This window comes from Rhinoraja longicauda, chromosome 32 (genome assembly GCF_053455715.1).
Source record: "Rhinoraja longicauda isolate Sanriku21f chromosome 32, sRhiLon1.1, whole genome shotgun sequence".
NCBI classification, from domain to species: Eukaryota; Metazoa; Chordata; class Chondrichthyes; order Rajiformes; family Arhynchobatidae; genus Rhinoraja; species Rhinoraja longicauda.
Window position 1 is genome coordinate 20,840,470 of NC_135984.1, and position 21,733 is coordinate 20,862,202.

Below are 21,733 nucleotides of genomic sequence, written 5' to 3' on the forward strand. Positions count from 1 at the left end.
TGAGAACTGGATGTTCCCATCCGTCTGGACACCAGATACAAGAAATATCCTGAGCATTTTCATACACTTGGGATTTCAGCGTTAACATAGACAGCAGCTTTGTGGTGGCCATCTCAATCCTCCAGAGAGGCCAGCTCTGCAACATTGATTTCTAAAACAATGACACATAAGCAGCCATTTTCCACTAGCCTAGTAACAGTGTCCATTGAATCATTTAGGGTAGATCCTTCCTCCACTTTTCCTTTCAATGTCCATAAAGGCCGTGATCTGAATTGGTGGATGCAAGGGTCAGTTATAGGCCATATAGAACGTAGAACAATAACAACATTGGCCCACAATGGGCAAACGTGACACCAAGATAAACTAATCTCATCTGCCTGCACATCTGTATGCCTCTGCAAATTCATGTGCCTATCTGAAAGCCTCTTAAATGCCACTATTGTATCTACCTTCACCACCACCTGGCAGCGTGTTCCATGCACCATTACAATTGATTAAATATTTTCAAGTGATTCAGAATCATTAATGACATAAAGTTGTTTACAGCCAGTTATTTAAAACATGTATTTAGTTCATGGCAATTGAATGAAGCATAACCATTCTACATTGACAACACTCAATTAAACAATTTTGAAGCATGTCGGCTTCTTATTCATATTATCGGTTCTAACTAATCAAAGTTAGGTTTTAGAATCAAATGAGAGTAAACATACCCAGTATTTAGTAGTCACCATTTTTGTGTGGCTGGTTCATTTGATTTTATTATCTGCAACCCCAAGACATTGATGATAGGGTCGATGTTGATATTGAAGATGAGGATTTGGTAATATTATTACCTTTGAATGTCAAGGGTAAGGTGGTTAGACACTCTCCTGTTGGACATGGTCATTGCCTGATACGTTTGTGATGCAAATGCTACTTGATCCTGAATACTGCGGCACAGTGTGTAGTGGTAAAGTTGCTGCCTCACAGTGCCAGAGACCCAGGTTCGATCCTGACTGCAGGTGCTGTCTGTACGGACTTTGTACGTTCACCCTGTAACCATGTAGGTTTTCTCCAGGTGCTGTGGTTTCCTCCCACATTCCAAAGACGTGCAGGTTTGGAAGGTAATTGGCTTCTGTAAAATGTCCCTCGTCTGAAGGATAGAACTAGTGTATGGGCGATCGTTGGTCGGTATGGACTCGATGGGCTGAAGGGCCTTTTTCCACGCTATATCTCTAAACTAAACTAAATTAAACTAAAGCCCATGCCCAAATGTTGTCCAGGTCTTTTCGCATGCAGGTATGGACTGCTTCTTTTGCTGAGGATTTTCTAACATTATAGAACATTTGAAATATTTTCTTTTCAGTACATTAGAATGTCAATGAAATGAAGATCCAAAGACATAGTCTCAGGGATTGAGCTTCCTTATATGAACTATATCACATCTACTTACATGGCATAATGTAAGTTACTGTTCATTACCGCTCAGTACTACTTACTGCTCACGTGGCTTGCCCCACCAGCAAGATCCTGCAGATAATTTTTTTAAAGCCCCCTAATTTTCTGAGGCATGAGCACATCTGGTTATTATCCTGATAGCTCCATACCTACATGTTTTAAATTCATTCTTTAAATTTCAAAGGCCGTTTCGCTATGTTTGGTTTATTCAATTTAAACAAAATATTTTGTCAGAAGAACATTTGCTGAAAGAATGCAAAGAGTTTTCTTTTATTTCTTAAATTAGTATACATGTGAAAGTCGAGGCACTTTAAAAATTAACATGACTATTGTTCTCTGTTTAAAATCCTTGCTGAAATAAATGTTTTAAAATAGCTCTGATCCTGTGTTTGAAATGTCTGCACAACACAAAGCAAGCAATACTTTTTCAATAATGGCAGTGGTCAAAATACTTTAAGATCCAGCAATTGAAATATAGGACGGTGTGGACACTTTTGTTTTGTCAGCTGAGGCACTGTATTACAGAACTCACACATCAGGTGGAGGGGCTGCAATTTCTTTCAATGACTTCCTTGTAGAGAAACCTCTATATGCTGACTGTATGATCACTGCAGCCTCATTTTCCTTTAAATTGGCGTCCTGTAATTAAAAAAAACAATGTAAAAATTGTTCCATGTAGGTTTATTTAGCGTTCAAATAGTGTTACCGAACACTTCTAATATCGTTTGCGAAAGACATATCAAGTGGGAGAACTTCGAATGTGAGATTTACAGAACAGCATTTTCATGTTTCAGAATAATATTCTCAATTTTTAATTCACTTTTTTTTTGCGTTATACTTTAACATCCTAGGTTGAATTTCATCCATGTCGAAGCTAATTTATTTTCTTCACATCTATCTATCGAACATATCGCTTAACACAGGCCTGACGAGGGTCAGCCAAAATGGCCTCTGCCAAAGAATAAAACAGTTTCACAAACATGCCGCTCCCAATATACATGACCATTCCTGGTTTGGAGGAGAAATACTACAAAGTAAAGATGAGAAATCATACAAAGTATATTCATTCTGTGCCAACCCCTATCCCAAGGGGTTTACAAATTGTTCAAATACGCTGGAGACATCTTCTATTTAGCACCTTACACCCACTTAAAGCGGTAACAACATTTATAGATGTCCCCCATCCAATTCATCAGGATTCATCGGCATGGTATTCAGATGATCCATCATCAGCACTCGGGTCCTGTACTCCTTCATAAACAATCATGTTCTCTGCCACCATAAGACTCCCAAGAACATCTGCATTTCCACAGTACTTTTCAGCTTTGAAAGCAATTGTGCATTCATATGTTTTCAATGTCAAATCTATCTTTGAACTTGTGGGGAAAACTATGTGAGGTGCAGGCTTCATTTCATGGAACAGGAAAATTGGTATTAGCGATCCATGCAAATAGTGAAATGATGCCCAATAACCTTCCCATAGCTGAGATTACATTTTCTACGCTGCCGTCAGTCTTCAGGATATAAACCCTTCTGACGAGACGATGCAGCACCAACATGGATAAGATAATTTTTTCTGCTTTATAATCAGTGAAGCTGCACATTAGAAGCAATTCTTTGCAAATACTAACAAAAACTGTTTCCTGAGTTTTAGTCCACTTCCACTTCAGATACCAGATTTGGCAAGAATTTATAATAATTCAACAATCTCAGACATGCCTTTAGCTCACCTACATTAGTGGAGTCATGGACAATGTTAATGGTTATTACTTTCTCTTGAACACAGTGTAGTTCTTCAGCATCCACCCAGGTAATGTACTCCATCCACCAAGAGACTGCACTAATTTCCATTTAAATGTGGGCCGACTTGAACATTAAGTTCAACATTTCCTCCACATTCCAGTGTTAGTATCTCCAGGCTCCTACATATCCCACAGCTCCACTCTTGCTCCCCCTCCCCCCATTCGTAACAGAGACAGAGTCCCTCTTGTCCTCACCTTCCACCACCATCAGCCGTCACATACAGCACATAATCCTCCGACATATTTGCCACCTCCAACGGGATCCCACTATTAGACACATCTTCCCATCTCCGCCCCTTTCCGCTTTCCGCAGAGACCGTTCCCTCCGCAACTCCCTGGTCAACTCGTCCCTTCCCGCCCAAATCATCCCCTTCCCAGGTGCGTTCCCCTGCAACCACGGGAAATGCAACACCTGTCCCTATACCTCCCCCCTCGACTCCGTCCAAGGACCACTACAGTCTTTCCAGGTGAGGCAGTAGTTCACATGCGCCTCATCGAACCTCATCTACTGTATCCGCTGTTCCACATGTGGACTCCTGTATATCGGCGAGACCAAGAGCAGGCTCGGTGATCGTTTCACTGAACACCTCCGCTCAGTCTGCCTAAACCTACCTGATCTCCCAGCTGCTCAACACTTTAGCTCCCTGTTGACTATATAATTACAGAAGCCTTACACCTGGATAATGATCCAAAGACTTTATTAACTACATAGCAAACACTAATCTACACTCCCCCTCCCATTCCCACACTGACCTTTCTGTCCTGGACCTACTCCATTGTCAGATTGAGGCCCAGTGCAAATTGGAGGAACAGCACCTCATATTTTGCTTAGGCAGCTTATACCCTAGAGGTATGAACATTGACTTCTCTAACTTCAAGTAACCCTTGGTTTCCCTCTCTCTCCATCCCCTCTGCAATCCCAGTTCTCCAACCAGTCTGACTGTCTCCAACTACATTTTATCTCTGTTTGCTTTGTTGTTACCTTCTCCCAACTAACAATGATTTATTCTATGTTTTCCTTGATCTCCATTCCCTATGTCCTGTTTTCACACCTTACACTTCCTTATCTATACGCTTGCTTATCCAGGTATCACCCACTCCCCTCACGTCAGCTTGAAGAAGGGTCTCGACCCGAAACGTTACCCATTCCTTCTCTCCAGAGATGCTGCCTGAGTTACTCCAGCATTTTGTGTCTATCTTCGATTTAAACCAGCGTCTGCAGTTCCTTCCTACACATCCCACAAAAAGGATATCATCCTGACCCTGTGAATGTCCTGCAATAATTCCTCCATGATTCTCTGAAAGATAATAGGTGCAGACCAAACTCCATGGGAAAATTGATCACATACGATCATGTGTCTTCACTGTCCAAAACATTTTAGACTGATCTTCTAACATGATATTGATATGCATTTGCATCCTACTTGGCCAACTACTGCTCTTCAGACAAGACTGCACCAAAGTCTTTTGTTCAAGACACAATTTACATTTAGCTGGTAATCTCCATAAATGCGGATAGATCCATTATGCTTTAACAGGGACACAGTGATTACTTTACATGTTCAATTATTATCGATCTGACAAGCCTGTCAACTTTTGATTCTAATTTTGAGTTCATTGTAAAGTCCATTGAGCCTAGCTTGAAGAACCATGATGGAATGCCAAAGTCAATGTGAGTTTTCGTTTGCCTGCTCTTCTATGTGCCCAGCTCAACTTCGAAAACCTCTTCATGTCTCCTCAGCATCCCCCAAGTAATGTTCCAGCCTCGCTCATATTAATATTATGAATGTCCCTCCAATCCAGGATAATTTATTTTAGCCAGCCCCTTGCCCACAGGCCTGGTCTGGAGTTTGCAATGAGACACTACCAGTAAGATTTCAACACACCTTGACAGGAACTCCAAGTACTTGAATGCTTTCACCTGTACAGGACTTTCGGATTTAGCTGTGCCTTTTTAAGTTCAGGTTTGGTTTACTGTGGTTATCCAACTGTATTTTCAGTGTGATTTATCAGTGCAATGCTGCATCCAGTGACCAGGTCAAATGCCTAGTCACTCTCTTTTGCATTCACACTAAACGGTTCTACTTTTATTGAATCAGTGTCTTTTCTCAGTAAACATTGTGAACACCTCCTCTGCATTACAGGACATTACTTCCAGTATGCGGCAAGAATGGTGGGAACAAGAACTTTGAGCACCTTCCTTTAATTTCCTACTTTCATTTTATTTGCTCAACTTTACTTCATCCTTCGTCCAGCAACCTCTGGCAAAATGGCCTTGTAAATAGATGACACTTGATATTATATGACATTTTCCTTACCAGCGTTCAGACAACATGTATATCCATCACAGTAAAAATAACCTGCATTTACCTTTAAAATGCTGGATGCTTTGCTTGTTTTAAGATGGCACCTGAGGGTGGCGATGTTTTACGGGTGGCTCTTCTTGAAAGTTCATTCAGTTATTCTGTTATTGAACTTTACATTTTTTGTACAACTCCAGATTGCATTGCAGTCTTGCACCATTCTACTTTTTGCTCATATTGTTGTATTTACTATTGTATTTATCATTACTGTATATACTGCTTGCTCTGTTGAACTTTACGTGATAAAGGAATTTCACTGCACCCTGGTGTACATGATAATAAACTAACCTGAAATCTGGAATCCGTAATGAAAAATGAAAAATATGTTTTGCCTCTTGTCCACCAAGCAGGCTGCTCAGTGGAACGATTTATTTCATTTGTGTGTTCTGGATATCTCTACTTGCCATTTCTGCTGCCTTGTCAGAGGTCAGATTCATCTCAGACAACAACTTATTCTGAATCCAGTCTTCACTGATTCCGCACACGAACCTAGGCTAGGCATCCGAAACAGTCTACTGTTGTAGCCTGGTTCTCAATGAATCCAACTGCAAACTCGAGAGATGCCGTTTGATCTGCTGAGTTACTGCGGCTTTTTGTGTCTTTATTCAGCCACTGTTTTATTGGTTTTCTTAACCATTGATCAAACTTCACCTTTGTTCCATCTCAGCTGGCTTCACATTAGACAATAGACAATAGACAATAGGTGCAGGAGTAGGCCATTCGGCCCTTCAAGCCAGCACCGCCATTCAACGTGATCATGGCTGATCATTCTCAATCAGTACCCCGTTCCTGCCTTCTCCCCATACCCCCTGACTCCGCTATCCTTAAGAGCTCTATCTAGCTCTCTCTTGAATGCATTCAGAGAATTGGCCTCCACTGCGTTCTGAAGCAGAGAATTCCACAGATTCACAACTCTCTGACTGAAAAAGTTTTTCCTCATCTCCGTTCTAAATGGCCTACCCCTTATTCTTAAACTGTGGCCTCTTGTTCTGGACTCCCCCAACATTGGGAACATGTTTCCTGCCTCTAACGTATCCAACCCCTTAATAATCTTATACGTTTCGATAAGATCGCCTCTCATCCTTCTAAATTCCAGTGTATACAAGCCTAGTCATTCCAGTCTTTCAACATACGACAGTCCCGCCATACCGGGAATTAACCTAGTAAACCTACGCTGCACGCCCTCAATAGCCCTCATTAAAGTTATTACTCATCAAATCTACCAATTCTCTATTTTTTATTAGTTATTTTATCTCCAGGCTCAACAGGTTTCTCATTGAACTTAGGCTCCCACCTGTGTACTGTAGGTAGATCCCTGTTTATTATCATCACTATTATTTGCAGCAAAGTAATGCAAAGTTATACCAAAATCCCATCCAGTGTTGCGAGTCAAAATCGAGCCTATAATAGTGACCATTTTCCTTCCTCTTGTGGTAAGATCAGGGAGATTAGATTTAGATTTAGAGATGCAGCAAGGCAACAGGCCCTCTCGCCCATATTAACCATCAATCACCCTTTCACACTAGTTCCATGTTATAAGGTCAAAAGGTTATGTGATAGGTGCAGAATTAGGCAATTCAGCCCATCGTCTACTCCGCCATACAATCATGGCTGATTTATCTCTCCCTTCTAACCCCATTCTCCCGCAATCTCCCCATAACCCCGTACTAATCAAGATTCTATCTATCTCTGCCTTAAAAATATCCATTAACTTGGCCTCCACAGTCTTCTGTGGCAATGAATTCCACAGATTCATTACCCACTGACTAAAGAAATTATTCCTCATCTTTCTAAAGGAACGTCCTTTAATTCTGAGTCTATGACTTCGAACCCTAGACTTTCCTACTAGTGGAAACATCCTCTCCACATCCACTCTATCCAAGCCTTTCACTATTTGGTAAGTTTCAATGAAGTTCCTCCCTCATCCTTCTAAACTCCAGCGAATACAGGCCCAGTTCCATCAAACGCTCATTATATGTTAACCCACTCATTCCTGGGATCATTCTTGTAAACCTTCTCTATACCCACTCCAGAGCCAGCACATCCTTCCTCAGATATGGTGCCCAAAATTGCTCACAATACTCCAAATGCAGCCTGACTAGTGTGTTATAGAGCATCAACATTACATCCCTGCATTTGTATTCTAGTCCTCTTGAAATAAATGCAAGCATTGTGTTTGCCTTCCTTACCAACGATTCGACTTGCAAATTAAGTTTTTGGAAATCCTGCACCAAGTCCCTTTGACCTCCAATTTCTAGATTCTCTCCCCATTTAGAAAATAATCTAGGCTTATATTCCCATTTTCTAAGGTCCCTACATGTTAGCCACAATTTACAGAGGCCTATTAACCTACAAATCTGCATGCCTTTAGAAACAGGAGCACCTGGAGGAACCCATGAGGTCACAGGTCGAGATCGAACCCGGGTCTCTGGCGCTGTGAGGCAGCAGCTCTACCAGCTGAGCCATTGTGCTGCCTCCATATTTGTTGTTTTGAATGTTCAACTTTCTTTCCCCGTCCCCATTTTTTTGTCCTTTTCACTTACCTGACTTCAGGAATCATTTTTCTTGATGCTGTTATGTTATTCCGTAAACATACAAGACAAAAGTGGAGGCAGAGTTTTGTTCTTTCAGTAGTTATTTATTTCCCCCCCAGCCTGCTGTGTGCACATTTGCAAACACAGTCCCTGCAGAGATCAACTAAAATGGTGCCTGTCAAGCAATGCACTAATCCTCAAACACACCATAACCTCTGCTGGCTGGGAGAAAAACAACTAACAACTATCTATGTTAGAATATTTTACAACCAGAACAGTCACATCCTGTTCTAAACACACAAAAAAAATCCATCTGGATTTACACACATTGGTCATCTTAACATTAAATAAGCAAAAATTAAAAATATATATAATTTCCAAATTTGCACAGTTGTTACATAGCACATCTGATGGAATATGTGCACCAAGTTTTTATATAGCACTACACAAGCAAGGCTCTTCCTGCTATGGAGAAGAGATGACAACAAATGAACAGATGTTGCAATAATCGGGCGAGGTCTCAAGTGGAAGAGTGGCTGAGTATTTCCGGGGAATCTATAGAATCTGGATAGACTGGCGAAGACATTGGTCAATGTAGGCACAATCCTTTGTAGAAGGGGCATGAAAACACTCGGAAGACATGGCCAGGTATACCTGGCAGGAAACTGCTAGTGGTGTCTCTGATTGTTTGCAGTTTAAGGAAGAGCTTGCCCATAAAGATGGTCTGAAGAAGGGACTTGACCTGAAATGTCACCTATTACTTTTCTCCAGAGATGCTGCCTGACCCGCTGAGTTACTCCAGCATTTTGTGTCTATCATTCATCGGTGTAAACCAGCATCTGCAGTTCTTTCCTACACAAGAGTTTGCCCTTGTCTGTTCTGCCTGCTCCTGTTGGGTGAGGGAAGGTTAAATAGTCCCCCTCTCCTTGGGCAGGGAGACCCTTGATGACATGCACAATGCAGCAATAAACAGCAAAACTATAAGATGTGGCCAAGATCACTGGCATGTGGGATGATCCTGAGGTTAGGAAGATGTGAGTGAAGTAAGGTCATTGAAGTTTGTGAAAGATTACAGATTTCACTGGGGGACAAAGAATGAAATTTTGGCATTTGCCCTTTATACAGTACAAGTTCAGGAGAAATAGGGTTAAAAGAAACTATTTTGTATGCAAATAAATAAGAACAGTTGCTCTTCAGATGGGTGAATTTGGAAATTTTATTGCAGATGTATTTTGCTCTGCTGACGTTGCCAGAAAGAGTTTTATGCCAGAAAAAGAGCGCAAAGAAAAAATATCTTAATTAAGAGGTAAATTTCCCATGGATTGATAATGCTCCCAGAAACGTGCACAAAATTGTTCTGTTCCAAGATAATGCAACTTTCAATTGTACAGCACTGCTTTATTTGTGCTACCTCAATATATTTCTAGGCCAGACCTTTAAAACTAAAAGAATGCTTGTGAGACAATGTACTCATTGTTAGATTGATAAGCTAAAACGTTACTTACTGCACTTGGTTCCTGAGAGGATGGAATTGTTTCTTCTTGGTCTTGTGCTGATGTTGTTGCAATCATTTGAGCAGCTTCATCTTCCTTTGACTCTTCTTCTGATGGTGCTGCAATCACCTGCGAGGTTGTTTCTTCCAAAGAACCTCGTTTCGATGCATCTGTGACTAATTCAGATGCAGTGGCTTCGATTTCTCCTGGTACAGGTGCTTCTGTGATTGGTTGAGTCTCAGTCATTTCCACAGGACTTCCTTCTGGGGCTACTGCAACCTCCTGAGAAGTGGTGGCTTCCAATGAAATTTCTTCTGGACCTGCTGCCGTTATCGGAGCCGTGGTGCCTTCTATTGGAGCTTCCACCAATGCCTCAGCAGTCAATGGAGAGTCAACGGCCACCCAAACCTGTTCTGGTATATACTCAACTAACGCTTGGGATAATTCTTCCGTTGGAACTTTCTCGACTGCTGCAGAGGTTGCGGCATCTTCTCGAGTTACTACTGATTGTTTTGAGTGCATTTCCTTATCCTACAAAAACAATTATATTATTATTTCCATTTTTTAATATTTAAGTTTAAATTTAGCATAAAAATTTCCCAATCTTCACATCAACATCTCTCAATCGCCAAAATGACACTTATCCAGAATTTTTTTTTGTCTGAGCATACTCCGATAAAAAACAACTTTTTGGGGGAAAAGAAATTGCTTGTTTAAAATATGAAATAAAATTATAAATCAGTTCTTAATAAATAATTGATAATTTATCTCACTCATTTGATCATGAACCTTACCCCTAACATTTTGTTTGTTAGCACAGGAAAATGAATTTACCTATCTCCTGCTCATGCCAACTCAAATCAGGTTGAATTTCTTGTCATATACACAAGTACAGTGAGGTACAGGTACAATGAATATCTTGCTTGCTGCAGCACCACATGGACTCAACCAAACACACAAAAACATAAATTACACATAAGTTCTGCGAGACAATAAAGAGAAAAAAGATAGTGCACTCCACCATTCAGTTCGATTATGGTCTGCAATTCAACCCCCCTTGCCTTCTTTAGCACCAAGCATTGTTAGCCCTCTAAGTGCCACTTCGAAGGTATGAGGTGCTGTGACAAAAACTTAACATATCATTCTGGCTCGGCTCAATAGTGACTGCATAACTGAAGCACATTTCCCCTTTTATTCTTTGTGAAATGAAGGTCAACATTCTTTTAGCTTTATGATTGTTTTTACTATCTGTCTTCCAGAAGATGACTTAGATAATAAAAACAGAAATGCTGAAGAACTCTGCCAGTCACAAAGGATTTGTGAAAAGAAAAACTAGTCAATGTTTCATTCAAGAACCATTCAATGGATTTATGTACTTGGTTTCCCAAATCCCCTTATTTCTCTTTGGTTCCTGCTCTTCACAAACAGCCCATGGCAGCCCTTGACCTTTAACAGTACAATTGGCTGGCCATGTTAGCATAACCGAGCATCTTTAACTGCAGGTGAGGTCCTACCTCCAAGCTCCATGTTGACAACACTATCACTGATATTAACCTTTAACATTTACAAACGTTCAGTATCATTGAGGAGTTGTTAAAAAAAGAAAGGAAATGCTAAAAGAAAGTCTAAATGATTAAACCTTTTTAAAATGTTAGACACATGGTCAAGTCCACCATACTTTTGAAAGCTGTTTTGCTGTTCTTCCTACTGTGTAAACTTTGTGCTTTACCTGTAGCATCATAGAGATAGTCTCTTGGGAAAATGATGTGAAATGGGCTGGCTTCTTTAGGCATATTTTTTGCATTCCCACCAAAGAATCTGTCAGGTCCTGTAAAAAATAAAATATAGTAATAAAATAGTAACAACGACTTTCATAAACAGATCAGCAATAATATAGTATAACAGCTCAAGAGTAGTCATAATAAACATTTTGCTTCTAAGCCACTGCAAGAGATATCAGACCCAGTGGTGAAAGGGGTAGGATTTGATAGGGGGACCTCATTGAAACGTATAGAATAGTGAAAGAGTGGATATAGAGAGGATGTTTCCACTAGTGGGAGAATCTAGGACTAGAGTTCATAGCCTCAGAATTAAACTATGTTATTTTAGGAAGGAGATGAGGAGGAATTTCTTTAGTCAGAAGGTGGTGAGTCTGCGGAATTCTTTGCCACAGAAGGCTGTGGAGGCAAAGTCAGTGGACATATTTAAGTCAAAGATAGATAGATTCTTGATTAGTGCGGGTGTCAGAGGTTGTGGGGAGAAGGCAATAAAATGAGGTTAGGAGGGAGAGATAGATCAGCCTGATTGAATCGTGGAGTAGTCTTGATGGGACGTATGTCTAATTCTGCACCTATCACATGATTTTATGATCTTATGATTTTAAGGAGTATTTCAAAGGAAGTAAGAAGCCAATTACTTTAGAGACAACTTCCAAAGGGCTAACGCAACCATGCATATGGCCTCCAAATAAACGTTGTAACAATCAGCAACATGCGAGATGCCAGAACTGAAAATAAGAAAAGTCACTGGTTTGAAGAGATTGCAAATATAAGAAAATAGGAATATAAAGGATTTAAAAATGAGAATAAAGATTTTTAAACTAGAGCAGTTTTGATTATATTATGTGACTACAGAAATCATGATAGTGTGTGTAAAGTAGACATCATAGAGATGACTTTAAAGTCATTGGTGCGATATTTAGGAATGGAAAGGTACTGGCAAACTAAAATCTTACACTTTATTGGGAAGATGATTAAACTTCGGCAAGTGATAGATGCCATGTATGTCAGGCAGAGGAATGGTCTTCTCCATATTCTGCACAAAATGATGGACTACATGCATATTAGATAGATGTTATTGTCTCTGAGAGTTCTATGTTATACGGTGATTGGCTTCTGTTTGTTTCTGTGCATGTCCAATAAAGCCATGGTTTTCCACAAGTCAGCATACTTCATTGTGTGTTAGTAATTGTTTTGAGTGTGTGCCATTGATAGAGTCATGAGTAGATTGGACAGCAAAGATTTTCTGTGTGCAATCGGCATGGATGTATTTCTATGTACTTAAGGAGTTGGCTCTAGAAATTGTGGACGCATTGGTGATCATTTTCCAATGTTCTATAGATTCAGGGTCAGTTCCTGTGGATTGGAGGGTAGCAAATGTTATCCCACTTTTTAAGAAAGGAGGGAGAGAGAAAAGGGGAAATTATAGACCAGTTAGTCTGACATCAGTGGTGGGGAAGATGCTGGAGTCAATTATAAAAGACGAAATTGCGGACCATTTGGATAGCAGTAACAGGATCGTTCTGAGTCAGCATGGATTTACGATGGGGAAATCATGCTTGACTAATCTTCTGGAATTTTTTAAAGATGTAACTAGGACAGAGGAGCCGGTGGATGTGGTGTACCTCGACTTTCAGAAAGCCTTCGACAAGGTCCCACATAGGAGAATAGTGGGAAAAATTAGAGCACATGGTATTGGGGCTAGGGTACTGACATGGATAGAGAATTGGTTGACAGACAGAAAGCAAAGAGTGGGGATAAAAGGGTCCCTTTCAGAATGGCAGGCAGGAACTAGTGGGGTACCGCAAGGCTCGGTGCTGGGACAGCAGCTATTTACAATATACATCAATGACTTGGATGAAGGGATTAACAGTACCATTAGCAAATTTGCAGATGATACAAAGCTGGGTGGCAGTGTGAAATGTGAGGAAGATGCTATGAGGTTGCAGGGTGACTTGGACAGGTTGTGTGAGTGGGCGGATGCATGGCAGATGCAGTTTAATGTGGATAAGTGTGAGGTTATCCACTTTGGTGGTAGGAATAGGAAGGCAGATTATTATCTGAATGGTGTCAAGTTAGGAAAAGGGGACGTACAAAAGATCTGGGTGTCCTAGTGCATCAGTCACTGAAAGGAAGCATGCAGGTACAGCAGGCAGTGAAGAAAGCCAATGGAATGTTGGTCTTCATAACAAGAGGAATTGAGTATAGGAGCAAAGAGGTCCTTCTGCAGTTGTACAGGGCCCTAGTGAGACCGCACCTGGAGTACTATGTGCAGTTTTGGTCTCCAAATTTGAGGAAGGATATTTTTGCTATTGAGGGCGTGCAGCGTAGGTTTACTAGGATAATGCCCTGAATGGCGGGTCTGTCATATGTTGAAAGACTGGAGCGACTAGGCTTGTATACACTGGAATTTAGAAGGATGAGAGGGGATCTTATCGAAACATATAAGATTATTAAGGGGTTGGACACGTTAGAGGCAGGAAACATGTTCCCAATGTTGGGGGAGTCCAGAACCAGGGGCCACAGTTTAAGAATAAGGGGTAGGCCATTTAGAACGGAGATAAGGAAAAACTTTTAAAGTCAGAGTTGTGAATCTGTGGAATTCTCTGCCTCAGAACGCAATGGAGGCCAATTCTCTGAATGTATTCAAGAGAGAGCTAGATAGAGCTCTTAAGGATAGCGGAGTAAGGGGGTATGGGTAATGGCTCACATTATTAATGAGCCCACTATCATATCATATCATATCATCATATCTATACAGCCGGAAACAGGCCTTTTCGGCCCTCCAAGTCCGTGCCGCCCAGCGATCCCCGTACATTAACACTATCCTACACCCACTAGGGACAATTTTTACATTTACCCAGCCAATTAACCTACATACCTGTACGTCTTTGGAGTGTGGGAGGAAACCGAAGATCTCGGAGAAAACCCACGCAGGTCACGGGGAGAACGTACAAACTCCTTACAGTGCAGCACCCGTAGTCAGGATCGAACCTGAGTCTCCGGCGCTGCATTCGCTGTAAAGCAGCAACTCTACCGCTGCGCTACCGTGCCGCCACTGTCATATTCTGTCCCTCAGTTCTACCATTATCATTTTGTCTCACTATTTTATCAATTTATTTTCTGAATGCCTCACCTCTGAACCTTCTGTTGTACCATTCTTTCATCCCTGCATAATTATTATTCAAAATCAAGGTAGATTTCACATTCTTTTAACCAATATCTCAAACTCCATTGCTTAATATATTACACAGATTCATAGAAAACATAGAACATAGGTGCAGGAGGAGGCCATTTGGCGCTTCGAGCCAGCACTGCCATTCATTGTGATCATGGCTGATCATCCACAATCAGTAACCCGCGCCTGCCTTCTTCCCATATCCCTTGATTCCGCTAGCCCCAAGAGCTCTATCTAACTCTCTTTTAAATTCATCCAGTAAATTGGCCTCTACGGCCTTCTGTGGCAAAGAATTCCACAAATTCACAAATCTCTGGGTGAAAACGTTTTTTCTCACCTCAGCTTTAAATGGCCTCCCCTTTATTCTTAGACTGTGGCCCCTGGTTCTGGACTTCCCCAGAAGATTTAAATTCATGAACCTATGCTGTACTGCTTCAATAGCAGTGATGTCCTTCCTCAAATTTGGAGACCAAAACTGCACACAATACTCCAGATGTGGTCTCACCAGGGCGCTATACAACTGCAGAAGGACCTCTTTACTCCTATACTCAAATCCTCTCATTATGAAGACCAACATGCCATTAGTTTTCTTCACTGCCTGCTGTAACTGCATGTTTACTTTCAGCGACTGGTGTCCAAGGACACCCAGGTCTAATTGCACTTCCCTTTTACCTAATCTGACACCATTGAGATAATAATCTGCCTCCTTGTTTTTGCCGCCAAAGTGGATAACCTCTTTTTTCGTATTTCATCTTTAATCAATGTATCCCAAAATTTGGCATTTTCAAAAGACTACTTCTTTATTGTCCCCTTCTACTCTTTCCAACTCTGCTCGCAGCCTACAATGTGGATGTCTGCCTTTCACTTATGTTCGTTTGGTATTGTGAACTGAATTTTAGATTTTGTCAATATGTACCAACCAATTTAGTTAGAACACTTAACAGTATTTTTTTTTTCTTAGGCAGAAGTGCTGGATGTACTCAACAGGCCAGAATCATTCTGAAGAAAGGATTAAAATTGTTGTTTTTCTTTTGGCAGATGCTGCCTGAGCTGCTGAGCATTTCCAGCATTTTCTGTTTTTTATTTACAATTCCATCCTCTGCAGTTTTTGTTTACTTTCCCCGAAAAGTAAAAGTAAATGTTGGAAAGAACATACTCTATTATGAATACATTAATTGAAACTAGAACACTTACCTCTGAAATTTTATCTTTATCCTGGAATGCTGTATCAATCGTCAGAGGAGCAGCTTTTGGTTCATTTTCAGGTATACTTGTTCGTTTTTCCTGCAAAAAAAAAAGGATAATTATTCTAATTATACAGGGCAGACCAGCAATCAAATTAGCTGCATTTCGTGAAGAACAATTCACTTTAATTTGCCTTTGTGCTTAAATTAATGTTTAAGCAAATAAAGAATAAATTGGGTCTACACAGTGGCTTAATGTTTAAAGACATTGCAGAACACATTCAGACATTTATGTGGCCTCAAGAATTGTTGAAACCCTTTCTTATCTCCAAATCATGGCATGAAAATCTGTGGATACATTTGTGTTATCAGACAGCAATGCTATGTAATTTATCCAAGGTTGATACCTTCAACAATGCAGAGGGCTTCCCTGTGGAGATAGTTTAATTGAAAGATGTAGCATGAAACAAAGGCCCTTCGGCCCACCAAGTCCATGGCCACCATTAATCACCCACACACACTAGTTCTACATTGTCCCACTTACACATCCACGCCATACACATTTGGAGCACTTTACAGCGACCAATTAACCTACAAATCTATTCGCCCGGAGGAAACCCATGTGGTCACAGGTAGAAATTGCAAACTCCACCCAGAAATCGGGATTGAACCTAGGTCTCTGGTGCTGCTAGGAAGCAGCTCTATTAGCTACACCAATGCGCTGCTCCTCGAATTGTATTATGTACTTCAGGAAAGGACATTGAACTTAATCAGCTGGGTAACAGATGTGTTACCCTTTCTTGGTTAACCTGGTATTTAAGGTTTTAGCTATAACAATAGTCATTTGCTCGGATGCTTCAATGAGAACATCCATTGTACATTCAAGCTGTACTAACATCATAATGCATTCACATTGCTTTTTCTTCCCATGTTTTTACTTTGCTACCCAGTTATGCAAACCACTTTTGATATCCTCTCTTTGAGGCCAATTACACAAATTCTTGAGTGAAATGTCTGAAAATTCTAACATTTATACGAGATATTGAGGTGGAGAAATTTAAAAATGGATGTGCATAGAATAGGTCACGGTGCAGGAAATCAGTTCTGAGCATATGAGGAAACCTGCTTCAACCCGCTAATTCTGGGTTTTTATGGACAAAGGACAAGAGGATGATGCGCCAGCCCCTCAGAGAAGATGGCCTTGGAGAGATACTGCATGGAAACAGGCCCTTGACCGATTCCATGCCGATATTCAACCACCATTTACACTAATCTTACACCAATCAAATGCAATTTTATTCTCTCCACATTGTTATTAACTGCTGCCAGATCCCACCCCTCACCTACTATCTACAGTGACCAATCAACCTACTGTGCAGCACATCTTTGGATGTAGGAGGAAACCAAAGTTCCAGGAAAAAGCCCACACCGTTAGAGGGAGAACGTGCAAACTTCATGCAGACAGCATGCGAGGTCAGAATTGAACCGGGGTCTCCACCACCGTGATGTAGCCACTCTCCCAACTGCCCCACATTCTAATCAGGCTGGAACCATCTCAATTATCCTTCGTACTAAGGAAGGCTGGAAAATAAATAAAACAAATAAAGCTGCTGATACTGGAATCTGAAACAAAAACAGAAATCATAGAAGAACTCGACCAGTCAGGCGGTATCCATGAACAGAGAAACCAGTTAACATTTCAGGTCAGGGACCTTAGGCGAGCTGGGTTTCATAACCTTTGGAAAACACAACAGTAGAAGAAGGGCTCTCGAAGGTTACCTGCCCTTGGATAATTATCTGCGAAGCCAGAATAATTAGATCTACTTTCTGCAATTCTCCATTATTTCTCACCATCAAATCGCAATTAAAAAAACCAATCTAGTATCAGAAAGCCTCCATCCACCAGCTGGACTGATGACTCAGTCATCAGATCCTCTACACAATCTTCTCCGCTTCCAGGATTGAATCCATTTCCCAGATCTCTCCACACCTAATTCCACTCACTTGCTGCTTAGTCACCACCCTCTGATCAGGCAGGGTATCTGGGTATCTAAAATTAAATCAAAAGCACCAGAGAACCATTTGGTCAGAAGAGGCAAATAAGAGATTAAGCTTATCCCAAAATAGCTTGCAAGTCAGAAGGGAGTGTGCAATGAACAATGGGCTCTGGGGGACTGTGCATGAATACGTGCTCATCCCTGAGAGTCCCAAAGTCATTGCCACCCACAAATTAGACAATAGACAATAGACAATAGACAATAGGTGCAGGAGTAGGCCATTCAGCCCTTCGAGCCAGCACCGCCATTCAATGCGATCATGGCTGATCACTCTCAATCAGTACCCCGTTCCTGCCTTCTCCCCATACCCCCTCACTCCGCTATCCTTAAGAGCTCTATCCAGCTCTCTCTTGAAAGCATCCAACGAACTGGCCTCCACTGCCTTCTGAGGCAGAGAATTCCACACCTTCACCACTCTCTGACTGAAAAAGTTCTTCCTCATCTCCGTTCTAAATGGCCTACCCCTTATTCTTAAACTGTGGCCCCTTGTTCTGGACTCCCCCAACATTGGGAACATGTTTCCTGCCTCTAATGTGTCCAATCTCCTAATTATCTTATATGTTTCAATAAGATCCCCCCTCATCCTTCTAAATTCCAATGTATACAAGCCCAATCGCTCCAGCCTTTCAACATACGACAGTCCCGCCATTCCGGGAATTAACCTAGTGAACCTACGCTGCACGCCCTCCATAGCAAGAATATCCTTCCTCAAATTTGGAGACCAAAACTGCACACAGTACTCCAGGTGCGGTCTCACCAGGGCCCGGTACAACTGTAGAAGGACCTCTTTGCTCCTATACTCAACTCCTCTTGTTACGAAGGCCAACATTCCATTGGCTTTCTTCACAGTGTGCTGTTACTGCATGCTTCCTTTCATTGACTGATGCACTAGGACACCCAGATCTCGTTGAACTCCCCCTCCTCCTAACTTGACACCATTCAGATAATAATCTGCCTTTCTATTCTTACTTCCAAAGTGAATAACCTCACACTTATCTACATTAAACTGCATCTGCCATGTATCCGCCCACTCACACAACCTGTCCAAGTCACCCTGCAGCCTTATTGCATCTTCCTCACAATTCACACTACCCCCCAGCTTAGTATCATCTGCAAATTTGCTAATGGTACTTTTAATCCCTTCGTCTAAGTCATTAATATATATTGTAAATAGCTGGGGTCCCAGCACCGAACCTTGCGGTACCCCACTGGTCACTGCCTGCCATTCCGAAAGGGCCCCATTTATCCCCACTCTTTGCTTTCTGTCTGTCAACCAATTTTCTATCCATGTCAGTACCCTACCCCCAATACCATGTGCCCTAATTTTGCCCACTAATCTCCTATGTGGGACCTTGTCGAAGGCTTTCTGAAAGTCGAGGTACACCACATCCACTGACTCTCCCCTGTCAATTTTCCTAGTTACATCCTCAAAAAATTCCAGTAGATTTGTCAAGCATGATTTCCCCTTCGTAAATCTATGCTGACTCGGAATGATCCCGTTACTGCTATCCAAATGCTCAGCAATTTCGCCTTTTATAATTGACTCCATCATCTTCCCCACCACTGATGTCAGACTAACTGGTCTATAATTACCCGTTTTCTCTCTCCCTCCTTTCTTAAAAAGTGGGATAACATTTGCTATCCTCCAATCCACAGGAACTGATCCTGAATCTATAGAACATTGAAAAATGATCTCCAATGCTTCCACTATTTCTAGAGCCACCTCCTTAAGTACCCTGGGATGCAGACCATCAGGCCCTGGGGATTTATCAGCCTTCAGTCCCATCAGTCTACCCAAAACCATTTCCTGCCTAATGTGGATTTCCTTCAGTTCCTCCATCACCCTAGGTTCTCCGGCCCCTAGAACATTTGGGAGATTGTGTGTATCTTCCTCAGTGAAGACAGATCCAAAGTAACGGTTTAACTCGTCTGTGAGAACTGCTGCAGGAATCCCTGGAACTCTCATCTCCAGGGGTTTCAGTAATTAGGTCATCCCTGTCTCTTGTTAGTTTAGTGCTGCTGGTGGTGAATATATTACAGCGAGAGAGGGAAATATGTTACAGAATATGCCATTTGGCTGGCATGGTTGACTGGATGGCAATATCTGCAAATAGTAAGAAGTGAATGTGAAGCAATGGGTGTGTGGCTGTGTGTGTGAGCTGAGACATTTAAAGGTTAGATTTCAGCCATAACTGAAAGAAGTTACCAGTTACTTATTTACCGGTAAGCGATCGGGCTATTTTCTATTGACCACTGCGGGAGGTTATTGACAAAGCTGGAGGAAATGTTTTTATTGTCTATGAATACACACAAGGACTTTTAGCTACTCATGGGTCCACACCAATAGCTTTGTGCTTGATTCTTCTTATTCACATTGAGTGTTGGCTGTTCACACTACTGCTTCACCATATGTCTGGACCGCTTTCTGATTTCTTCGCCTTGAGCACTCTACTCATCACCCGCTAAGTTCTCCTGACATGCATCAGAAATCTGTGTACGCTGTCATCACTTCCAGCTAGCTGCAAGACCTTTACAGACAATAGTTCTCTTCAATTGAGTCCATGTGCCTTTCGTAAGTTCCCATGGGACATGATTCCAGCACATTTTCAGGTACTCCTTTCTACAATGCCACAACTTCCCTGTGAAGAAATATGTCTCCATTTTCCCTTTATTTTTTTTGTCTATCTGCATTAGCAAACTACATACCAGTTGAAAACAGTTTTTCCTAATTGCTCTACGAAATATCCTCATAATTGAGTAATTCTATTCAGACTTTCTCAAATAACTCTAACTGAAGGAGAACAATACCAGCATTTCAACATCTCCATGTAAGCCCCTCCCTAGGCAGACACTACCTTGCTAAACCTCCTGTACCTTTAGGGTCTTGAATCTTTCTTAAGGGTTGACACCCAGAATTGTGTGCAGCTAAGACCAAACCAAAGATTTTTAAGAGTTTATCAGTTTAGTAACTTGGTGCTCTTATTTAAAAGCCAAAAAGCCTCTACATCTGCTTGATCACCTTCCCAACTGGCCCTGCCATTTCACATTAGTTCTATGTTATCCCACTTTCACATCCACATCCTACATTCTAACGGCAATTTACCTACAACCCCGCACGTCTTTGGGATGTGGGTAGAAACAGGAGCACCCGGAGGAAACCCAGAGGGTCACCAGCAGAACTTGCAAACTCCACACAAGTCAGCACCTGAGGTCAGGATTGAACCCGAGTCCCTGGCATTGTGAGGCAGCAGCTCTACCAGCTGTGCCAGAGAATTGCTCCCAATTTCTTATTTTTATTGCATTTGCTGTACCATCAGATCATTAGATTATATTACTTAGCTGTGAAATGTATAAGTTGATTATTCTTACTCATGTGAGCTAGGCAATGAATAAGTCCCTCACCAATACAGGATTTCATTATAACTCTTAACTTATACTGTCTACTTTCAGTTATTTTAATGTTATCTTTCCTGTAGATGGTTTATATGCAACCAATAACATAGTTACCTCAGTACCATTAACCCCGCCTAGTTAACATCAATCATAACGCCTTCCCTTCCTGGGTACAGTTCAGTAGAGGAACGTAGCCAGTGCTTGAAGATGTATGTAATACGCTGTGCTATCATTAAAAGATGTTGTACGCTTTAAGAGTTTGTGAAGTATTAATTTACATGGTGTCGGAAGTGGAAGACACTTGCGTCTCCTGTCTGTCGGGTTTTATTTCTTTTTTTTGATTTGTGCCTTTTTTGTGCTTAATCTCTCTGACCATGGCGTCCTCTTGCAGAAAGCCCGCGCAGCTTGTCTTTGATGCTGACATTTCTGAGCGCTGGGACACGTTTGAGTTTGATTTCACCCACTTTGTCAACGTCGCACATCGCGCTGATCCTGACTCCCTTAAAGCCTC

General features: G+C 41.5%; 1 protein-coding gene across 1 annotated transcript in view; it reads right to left on the reverse strand.

The window, feature by feature from the left end:
* The window catches only part of LOC144608646 (uncharacterized), a 53,084-nt gene that overhangs the window by 16,233 nt on the left and 15,118 nt on the right, over nt 1–21,733 (reverse strand). The window contains exons 3-6 of the mRNA XM_078426624.1: nt 15,783–15,872; nt 11,362–11,460; nt 9,645–10,163; nt 1,973–2,079 (exon numbers count right to left, since the gene is read on the reverse strand). Of these exons, the coding sequence (XP_078282750.1) occupies nt 1,973–2,079; nt 9,645–10,163; nt 11,362–11,460; nt 15,783–15,872 (815 nt within the window). The remainder of the gene's footprint in view (nt 1–1,972; nt 2,080–9,644; nt 10,164–11,361; nt 11,461–15,782; nt 15,873–21,733) is intronic.